Here is a 10585-nt window from a genome sequence, read left to right on the forward strand (position 1 = left end):
AAGGGGTGACAGATTGCTCACCTCTGCACAGCTTGTTGTGGGTCATTTCATGCGGGGTCTACTCCAGCTGAAACCCTCTTCAAGCCCCCTGCGGTTTCCTGGGACCTCAACGTGGTCTTGGCACACCTGATGAAGGCTCCCTTTGAGCCTTTGCACTCGTGTGACCTGAAGTACCTGACCTGGAAAGTTATTTTCTTGGTAACAGTCACCTCGGCAGGGTCAGCGAACTTCAGGCATTGGTGTCATATCCACCCTACACAAGTTCTTCCACGATCGAGTACTTCTTCTTCGCACACACCCGAAGTTCCTATCAAAGGTAGTGACTCAATTCCACCTTAATCAGTCCATCGTCTTACCAACTTTCTTTCCTCAGCCTCATTCACATTGGGGTGAGCCAACTCTGCACAGCCTAGATTGCAAAAGGGCCCTAGCCTTCTATCTGGAGTGAACAGCAGACCACAGACAATCTACGCAACTCTTCATTTATTTCGACATAAGTAGATTAGGAGTTGCTGTATCCAAGCAAACCTTGTCCAACTGGCTTGCAGACTGCATCTCTTTCTGCTATGCGCAGGCAGGTCTATAGCTAGGGGGTCATGTCAAGGCTCACTCCATTCGGACCATGGCAGCTTTAGTGGCCCACTTGCGTGCAGTCCTTGTGGATGAAATTTGCAAAGCTGCGACATGGAGTTCCCTCCATACTTTTGCTTATCACTACTGCTTGGACAGAGAAGGTTGTCGCGACAGCCATTTTGGTCAGTCAGTCAGTCCTACAGAACATTTTCAGTAACTAAACCCAACTCTTCCGACCTTATGCCCCTTGTTCAAATTCAGGCTGACTCCCTCTGTTGCCACCAGCACTAGTTTGTTATGCCCGTTGGCACCTAGTTAAGTGCTGTGTGTCCCTTGTGCCTATGGGAGCAGCCTGTAGCTAGGTATTTACCCACAGGTATATCCAATTCCACCAGTTTAAATAGTTTATTATTTCCGCACAGTTACACCTACTGTTTACTACTTATTTATTCTTTATTATTATTATTATTTATTGTTATATGCATTCTGTTTACTGTTTTCTATGCATCATGTTTACTGTTTATTGATTTCTGATTATTAATCATTGTTCTATGTACACCATATCTATGGTAATTCCCAATCTATGTAAACCGAAGCGATATGTACCAGTACATGATCTTCGGTATATAAAAGTCTTTAAATAAATAAATAAATAAATAAATAAATGTGAGGACTAACATCCTGCTTGTCCAAGGAGAACACCTGTTACAGGTAAGCAACTCTGCTTTCCCCTTCCAGTCACTTCAGTTAATTAAAGCTCTGGGCAAAAGATGCATTGTTTCAAAAGTGTGACAATCAGGGGGTTTCCAGCCGCTGTTTTCCAGGACTCTGGGGGCAAACTTTTGTAGTCAAACTTACAGGCCGATTTAGTAAAGTCTGCGGGAGAGCGGGCGAACGCACCGGCCACTTGCCGGTGCGCGCGATTCAGTATTTAAATTAGGCCCAGCGGTAAAAACGGGAAAAAGGAGGCGCTAGGGACACTACTGCGTCCCTAGCGCCTCCTTTTTGACAGGAGCGTTGGCTGTCAGAGGGTTTGACAGCCGACGCTCAATTTTGCCGGCATCGGTTCTCAAGCCCGCTGACAGCCACGGGCTCGGAAACCGGACGCCAGCAAAATTGAGCGTCCGGTTTTTGACCCGACAGCCGCAGGCCGAATTCAAATGTTTTTTTTTTTACCCTTCGGGACCTCCCACTTAATATCGCTATGATATTAAGTCGGAGGGTGCACAGAAAAGCAGTTTTTATATTTGAGGAACGGTAGGTGGCATTAGGGTACTTGAAGCAGTGACAGTTTTACTTTCTCTGTCTCCATCTGCTGGCATGGATGAATAAACCGAGGAGTCTGGACTGATCCGTGGTACTACAGAAACGGAAATTAGCAGGAAAGAACCAATTTTCCTATTTCCAGTGACTCAGATTGTTGTGAATCAGTGAGAGAGGGATGCATAAACTTTCTCCTCTCTCATACACATGCAAAGATATGCTCTCTCCCTCATACATGCACGTGCTCACTCCCTCTCACATGCACATGCTCCCTCTCACTCAAACACATTCTCACTCACACATGGTCCCTCCTACACACTCATGTTCACACACACAAGATCCCTCTTACATACAGATACACACAAGATCCATCTTCATCACATATACATGCTCAGACACACATACTGTTACGATCCCTCCTGTTGCTGTGCTACAGGAGGTATCTCACCTTTTCCTCTGGAGGCCGCTCCGAAACCAGGGCCTCGCCTGCGTACCATCCAGGATTTGCTCCAGGGCCTGAGAGGCCTCGATGTTTTTGGGGCCTGCCTGTGGCTTGCTTGGGTTTGCTTGGACTTCCTGGTTCGGGCCACGCCCTCTCCCTAGGGGCCGGCCCTCAGCACTCCTCGTCAGTTATAGGGCCAGTGAGGGGCGGTCCAGGCATACTCCTCCCAGGGAGTTGCCTGCATACAGCAGTATAAAAGGACTTTCGCTTCAGTTCCTGTTTGCCTTTGGATTGAGTCTCACAGTCATCTGTGTGTCTTCCTTGGTCCAGGTCCTCCATGGTCGACTTTGCTTTGATGGCTCCCTGTCCTGTGTCTTTGCTTGTTTCCTTGATGTTGGTTCCAGATGTTCCTAGATGTTTGTTCCTGTTCCAGTTCCTGATGTTCCAGCTTGCTTCAGACTGCCAGGAGTGCAGTAACCCACCTCTTCCCTGCGCTCGTCCCGTTCTCAGCATGGTCCGCGACCATCCTCCGGGCTGTGTAGGGCGCGCAATGGGACAGGGTGGTCCGCGACCAGTCCAGCCGTGCTGGCTGAGTAGGGCGCCCTGAGAGACAGTGCCAATGTCTTCCATCCCAGCCCTCGTCTATGATGTCTTTGCTTCAGCCCTCGTCTGTGATGTCCTCGCTTCAGCCCTCGTCTGTGATGTCCTCGCTTCAGCCCTCGTCTGTGATGTCCTCGCTTCAGCCCTCGTCTGTGATGTCTTCGCTTCAGCCCTCGTCTGTGATGTCCTCGCTTCAGCCCTCGTCTGTGATGTCCTCGCTTCAGCCCTCGTCTGTGATGTCCTCGCTTCAGCCCTCGTCTGTGATGTCTTCTGTGTTCCAAGGACTCTGTCTGCCTTCATCCTCTGTCCGGCCTGCTGCCCAATGCCAATACCCAGCGGCAGTTCCGAAAGGGCTTGGAACAGTCGGAGGACCGTTCATCAATCAACATTGCGTTGCTGGTTGTCTTGGGCGTGCAGGTCCGGCTGAGGGTCAGACCTTGTTCTCTATTCCTGCTTCAGTTCCTGCCTGGTTCTCCATGCTCGCACCAGCTCACCTCCCACGGTGGGGCTTGGGGCTCCTCCCTGAGTTCCGCCGTGGCCCAAGGGCTCACCTCACCTGCTTTAGAGGCGACCGCGCTCCTCGCGCTCGTACGGAACCCGAGGGTCCCCAAGCCCTCGGTTCGTGCAGCAGCCGGAGGACGTGCTCGTAACACATACACACACTCACAAACATGGCCCTGCAACTTCCTCTTGCTTGCTGCGCAGCCTTCTGGCTCCTCCTCGGGGCTCTATGCTCTTCCACTTCTTCGCCGCGTGGTGGATTGGGAACCACCACGCGGCCCTCAGGCTCCTCATCATTGCCACGCGGCGGGTTGGGAACCGCTGGACACAGTGGCACCAGCAGCTCACTCGGCCTCAGGCTGCTGCTCCGTGCAAGTGCACGGCTTGTACAGTGGGTTGCGCTAGCTCGGCTAGTCATGGTTCTCAAGGACCAGCGGTGGCCACCCCCAGGGCTAAGATTTAATGCTACAAAATGCAGAGTAATGCAATTAGAATGCAAAAATCCAAGACATAGGTATAGTATTAGAGGTGAAATTCTTCTAAGCACAGCTGCCAGCACTCACCCGGAGAGAGTTCCTGACTTTTTTATTTCATTTTTCCTAGCACGGAAACTTAACTCCAGCCCTGACCCAGGAGTTAAGTTTAAAGTGCTAAAAAAAAAAGTGTGCCTGCTAGATTCAGTCTCTCTGCATCAGGGAGCAGTACTTAATGCTCTCTTTGGCGTGGGATTTCCATGCAAGGCTGCTAAGCAGTACTCCAGTTTAGGGATGCACATTTTCTGTGCTAAAAACTTGTTGCATCACAGTAAGTTTTACTCCCAGAAACTGCGCGTTCAAGTGCAGGCAGAAAGGTGCCTGTGAGTGAGCTGATGGTCCTGTCATCATCATCCTCATCCTCTACATTGGCCGGTGGCAGGTAGCACAACTTGCAAAGAATTCCATTTACTACTAAGTTGTGGTTTTAGGGCAGGTTTGGATTGTGAGACTGCAGACTGGAGCACTGTAGCTTTAGGGGACGTGATTCTGGCTTCTTATTCGGGGCTTAGATCATTTAGGTTTGGGTAAACATCATCAGAGATAGCAAGAGACTGAAGAAATGGTGTCAGCCGGCAGGATTCCTTGCTATCACCACTTCTCAGATGGGCAAACAGCCTCCTGCTGATTCTGTAAGACTCTGACAAATAGCAATTATCAACAAAGTGGAGATAAGATTTAACTATGGGTAACATTTGCACCTGGGGGGTACTAGTCTAGCTGGGGGGGGGGGGGGCTGGCATATTCTTGCACAGTCAGCATTGCCCCAGATACACCCATGGCTCCCAGAGGCCCCAGGAGGAATAAGAGTTAAATAGTTTTCTTCTTAGAAGATTTTAAAAAGACCATGTCTTTGACAGCTGGCTGGATGATTCTTGTTGAGATTCCACTCGTGGGAGGGCCCCCACGAGCGGCCTTGCTCACCTGGACGCCTCCGTCGCCACCTCTGCTTCCCTGTGCGGCCAGAGCGCCACTGAATCTGGATGCCATCTGCTTCAGCCCAGCACCGAAACGCCGCTGCCTCCTTGCTGTCCAACTCTGCAGGCTCCTGATGCTGATGTCACCGCTGGTCTTCCATGTGGCTGCGAGATGCCGCCAACATGCCAGCGATCTTCATGGCCTGGAGTGCCGCCACCTTCCGCTCTCACCACCTGACATCACTGCTGCCTCCCTAGGTGCGCGTGACTCTGCTCACAGTTTAAAGGGATTGTGGTGGGGAAAGCCCCGTGGCCCCTCCTGATGTCATTCCGTCGGCCCTTTAAAAGGCACTTCCTCCATTGCTCCAAGCCTTCGCAAAGGTCTGCCAGTGCTTTCAAGGTCCTCCATGTTTGCTGTTCCTTGTTCCTGGTCTCCTGGTTCCCACTTCATCTTGTTCCTGAATCCATGTTCTTGCCTTATTTCTGGTTCCAAACCTTTGTCCTGTTTAGAGTCTTCAGAGTCTTAGTTGCCGGTTGACGTCTTCCTAGTTCCTGAGTCTGAAATCTGAGTCTGAATTTCTAGTCCGAGTTCCTGAGTCTGAGTCTAAATCAGAGTTCCTGAGGCCTGTGCCGCTATTGGCGTGGTCCATGGCCGGCCCCGAGGATGTGTAGGGCACACAGCGGCGCCAGTCTCTCTCAGAGCCTTCGTCGTGGTCCAAGTCCTGAGCCTTCGTCATGTCCAAGTCTTCAGCATCTTGCTCATATCTCCAGAGTCATCTTAGGCCTCGGCCTCCGTCTGTCCTCACGCTCAAATCACTTCCAAGCGGCAGTCCGAAAGGGCTTTTGGAGTGGCCAAAGGGTTTTACCCCAAGGGACAAGCAGGGGTTGCTGGTTCTCAGTTCCTGAAGCGTGTTGGACATCCAAGTGTTCCTGTTTCCAGCCAAGTGTGTTTCTGTTTCAGCCAGCCCATGCCCGGATGTGTTCGCCCGCCAGCGGCTTGGACCACAGCCAGCCCCAGGGTTGTGTCAGTCTCAGCGCCGCACAAGAGCTCACGCACTCGAGTGCCTGTCTGTGCTCGCAGCAATTCTCTAAAGCAGCACCACCTTCAGCAGAAGTGGGCAAATCCAGTCCTTGAATGCCCCTCCCCACTTTAATTTCCAGGGTTAATTACACCAAAACTGCATAAATATATCTCATGAATATTTATTTTGAAAATGAGGCTGGCCTGGATCTCTGAAGAAACAGATTTACAGCATAACCTTCCATCTATTTTGCCTACTGTAGTTTCATCTCTCGGTCTCATTTTAATGAGTGTTTACAACTATATCTCATGAATATTCATTGTGGATATCCTGAAAATCAGCACCGTCTGTGGCACTGGGGGAGCGGAATTGCTTAGTCCTGTGATAGAAGTTTATAAAATCATGAGTGGGATGGAACAGATACATAGGGAAATGGTTATTTACCTTTCCAGATAGTACTGGGACTAGGCACTGGTTAAACAGGGAGGGAAAGGGAGAGGGCGTGGCCATGCTTCAAATAAAAGAACGCATACGTAGACCATACAGTATTAAATTTCATATTAAAACCCCTAGCCAGCCAGATTTTCAGAATATCCACCGTGAATATATACGAGATAGATGTGCATTCACTGCCTCCATTGTATGCAGATATAGCTCGTGCATATTCATTGTGGATGTTCTCAGACTTGGCAGGCTAGGTGTGTCCCACGGACTGGGTTGGGAACCCTCCTTGAAATTAACAAGCAGCAGGTTTAAAACAAATTGAAGAAAGTGTTTTTTCAGTCAAAGCACAATTAGACCATGGAATTTGTTGCTGAAGGATGTAGTTAAGGCTTGTAGTATAGCTGGATTTATAAAAGGTTTGTGCACGTTTCTAGAGAAAATAGATCCATTAACAAGTATTAATCAGGCAGATTTGGGAATTTTGGCTGCTTCTGGGATGTTGCGTGTGCCAGCCGCGGCAGACGTGCGGCCCGGCCCTCTCGCCTCTCTTTGCCAAATCCAAAGTCTAGTTCCATGTCTCTGGCGGCGATGCTCCAGCTACTACTACAGGCCTCTGTGCTCCACGATGGGCCTCTTCGCATGGCTCGCGGAGAGACGCCACCGTTCAGCGCCGCACCCCTCCCTAAGTGCGCGCACATCATTGCTGCTTATGAAGGGCCCACGGCAGGGACTTGATCACAGCCCCGGATGATGACGTCACCGAAGCTCCGGTACTTAAGGCCGGGCTCGGCTCCTGATAGTCGCCTTTGCAACAGGTCTCCACGCTGGTCGTGTACTTCATTGCTTCCTGGTGATTCTCCTGTGTTCCTGGTTCCTGATCCCTGCAAGTTCCAGTTCCTGTTCTCCTTCATTCCTGCATTCCTGATTCCTAGCCCTTCTTTGGATTGACTTCTTGGACACAACCTCTGCATTGCCTGACTACGCTACTGATCCTCTCCAAGCCCGGATCTTTGCTTTGCCCAACCACACTATGGATCTTCTCCAAGCCCAGACCTCTGCTTCACCTGACTACACTACAGCTCTTCTCCAAGCCCAGATCTCTGCTTCGCCTGACTACACTACAGCTCTTCTCCAAGCCCAGACCTCTGCTTTGCCTGACTACACTACAGCTCTTCTCCAAGCCCAGACCTCTGCTTTGCCTGACTACACTACAGCTCTTCTCCAAGCCCAGACCTCTGCTTTGCCTGACTACACTACAGCTCTTCTCCAAGCCCAGATCTCTGCTTCGCCTGACTACGCTACAGCTCTTCTCCAAGCCCAGATCTCTGCTTTGCCTGACTACACTACAGCTCTTCTCCAAGCCAAGACCTCTGCTTTGTCTGACTACGCTACAGCTCTTCTCCAAGCCCAGACCTCTGCTTTGCCTGACTATGCCATTGATCTTCTCCAAGCCCAGACCTCTGCTTTGCCTGACTATGCCACTGATCTTCTCCAAGCCCAGACCTCTGCTTTGCCTGACTACGCCACTGATCTTCTTCAAGCCCAGACCTATGCTTTGTCTGACTACGCCATTGATCTTCTCCTTGCCTTGCCACCGCTCCTTGATTGCTGCCTGCCCTGACTCCAATTTGCTCTACAATACCTCTTCAGTCTGCATCCTGGACTTGGCCTATTCAGGCTTCAGCCTGTTCTTGCTCAGGTGCCCCCTGTCTGACTTTGGTTCTGTTGGCGCCCGGGTCTCTGGGACTCCGCCTCGTCCAGTACAGACTTCCCAGCTTTGCTGTTGCTGTCTCTGGGTTGACTGCTCTACCTTTCCATCAACAACTTCATGCGGAGGCCCACCTAATCCCAGCCGGCCCTGGTACCCAAAGGCTCAGCCCGTGGGGAACGAGGGCTGGTATTGGTGAAGCACCAGCCAGCCTCCATCCATCAGCCCACTCCGCCTGCTGATGGTGGGGACCCATAGGATCCTTCCTTTGGGTAGCATCAACCCCACCTCGGCCCAAGGGTCCAACATGGGAATCAGCAACAAGAAATGGCCATCCCCATTAGCACCTGCCGGGTACTGGCTATTGACCTGGATAGGCCATGGTCGGAGACATGACGCTAGGCTCGATGGACCATTGGTTTGGCCCAGCATGGCATGTTTTATGTTTTTATTCTGATCTGAAAGAAAAATGTTCTCTCCTTGTTGCGGAGGTGGACCCTTGGCCCAAGGTGGAGTTGATGCTACCTGTGGGGAAACCCCCACGGGTCCCCACCATCAGGAGGCGGAGCAGACCGGGAAGCAGAGGCCAAATGGAGCTTCGCCATACCAGCCCTCATTCCCGCAGGTTGAGCCCTTGGGTACTGGGGCCGGCTGGTCTTAGGCGGGTCTCCTCGTGGTTGATCCCGAGGAAGGTGTTCAGAACAGGGAGCCAGGAAGCAGCTGAGACATAAGGTACGAAGGGGTGAGTTCGAAACAAGGCCTGGATCAAAAAGCCCAGAGAGGCTGAGGCAGGCTAGAGGACAGGATCAAGTTAAGTCTGGGCTTATAAATAGGCAGAAGCCTAAAAGAGGCCAAGTCCATGTAATCTGCTGGAGGCAGAGTCAGGTCCAAGCTGGAATCGGGACAGGCGGTTGGAGATGAAGTCGAGAACAGGCTAAAGTCAGGGCAGGTGGCTGAAGACGAGGTCAAGATACGAGCACAGGTCAGAACCGGGAATCCGTCCAAAAGCGTGGTCAAGAGCGAGTGAGGGTCAAAGCCAGGTATCCATCCAAAAGCGTTGTCAGGAGTAGCAAAGGTCAAAGCCAGGAATCCATCCAAAAGCGTTGTCAGGAGTAGCAAGGGTCAAAGCCAGGAATCCGTCCAAGGTAATCAGGAACAGGTACTGGAACTCGGGAACTGGAAACAGGAACGCAGGTCTGGAACAAATGAGCACAGGAACAGGAACGAAGGAGTAGCAACCAAGCACACGACAAACATGGAGACCTGTTGCCAAGGCAAAGACCAAGAGGCGGGGCCTGCCTTAAATAGCAGGGCTCGACGACGTCATCATCCGGGGCCGTTCAAAGGCTTCTCACCGCTGCCCCTTTAAAGTCAGGAAAGGCACGCGCGCCTAAGGCATATGACTGAGATTACGTGGTGACAGCGTCTCCCCTATGCACACGTGGGGAGGCCCAGCTGGAACTGGAGGAGGCCGCCGAGCATCCGGAGGAACCTGGGGACATGTTAGGAGCGCGGGCGCGTAGGCGGCTGTCTACCGCTGCTAGAGAGGAAGGGCCTGGTCCGGTCGTGAGCCTGCCGCGGCCGGGACACGCAACACTCGTGTGACCGCTATTCAGCTGTTTGTGCTTATTTCTGCTTTGGCTGCATCAGGGGGCCTACTCTCTCCTCCCCTGACAACTGGTTTTATCTAGAACAGTAGCAGGAGAAATATTCCAAAATTGTATTTATCTTTGCTTTTAGTTAAAAAAAAAAAAAAAAAAAAAAAATCAAAACTAGATGTTAATAAACGTATTTGTTCTAACTGGCAGCAGGATTGCACAGGGTAATCCTAGTTGTTAGTGGTGCTGCTCTGAGGGTTTTCCCACATCCCCCATCTCCAAGGTGAATCTGTTGCATGTCCACGGGGAAAGCGGGGTCTGCCTTTTCACCTTTTGCACTCCAAGACAGATCTGCCTGCAGCTGGGAAAATTAGGAGAGGCTTCCAGATTTCTTAGAATAGAGCCTGAGAATTGTACCCGCGTCTTTCTCCTCCCACAGGTTTATGTGATTGCATGTCTGTGGTATGCGTGCAGCCATCTCTGGGATGTTAACCTTTTTTTTAATTTTTCGAGGCACACAAGTTTAATGGGGTTCCAATGTCCTTCATGCATGAGACAGAGTGACCCGTAGGACAGACTGCATCATTTCTGGATGTGCTGTCTTTACATCTAGAGATTTGTAGCCTCATTATTTATCTTAAGACATTAAAACTAGATGCAGTAGGGTAAAACCAGGACTGGTCAGTCTCTCTCTCTCTTTCATTGTACAGCTATAGGGTCACTCTAGCTCGATGCCACCGATGGTCTCTGCTAATCCTGTAGAGTTTTCGGGGTGACCTCGCGTGCTCAGGAGTCCCTTTGTGTCCTTATCTTACAGATATCTCTGGCAGTCCCGTCAGCATCGACGTTGGATTTTGCAGGCTTCACTGTGGTGATCCCCAAAGACTCAACACTTATAACTCGGCATTTCCTGGGTTTCCAAAACATTCCTCCATGCTGGACTTCTTAAAAACGAAAAAGGTGAGGCTGGTCTGGTCTATTCTG

General features: G+C 51.0%; 1 protein-coding gene across 1 annotated transcript in view; it reads left to right on the forward strand.

Annotated features, from left to right (window-relative positions):
• The window catches only part of LOC115096370, a 130567-nt gene that overhangs the window by 108351 nt on the left and 11631 nt on the right, over positions 1–10585 (forward strand). The window contains exon 4 of the mRNA XM_029610872.1: positions 10419–10561. Coding sequence (XP_029466732.1) covers positions 10419–10561 — 143 coding nt within the window. The remainder of the gene's footprint in view (positions 1–10418; positions 10562–10585) is intronic.

Source organism: Rhinatrema bivittatum, chromosome 8, assembly GCF_901001135.1.
Source record: "Rhinatrema bivittatum chromosome 8, aRhiBiv1.1, whole genome shotgun sequence".
In the NCBI taxonomy this organism is placed as follows: Eukaryota; Metazoa; Chordata; class Amphibia; order Gymnophiona; family Rhinatrematidae; genus Rhinatrema; species Rhinatrema bivittatum.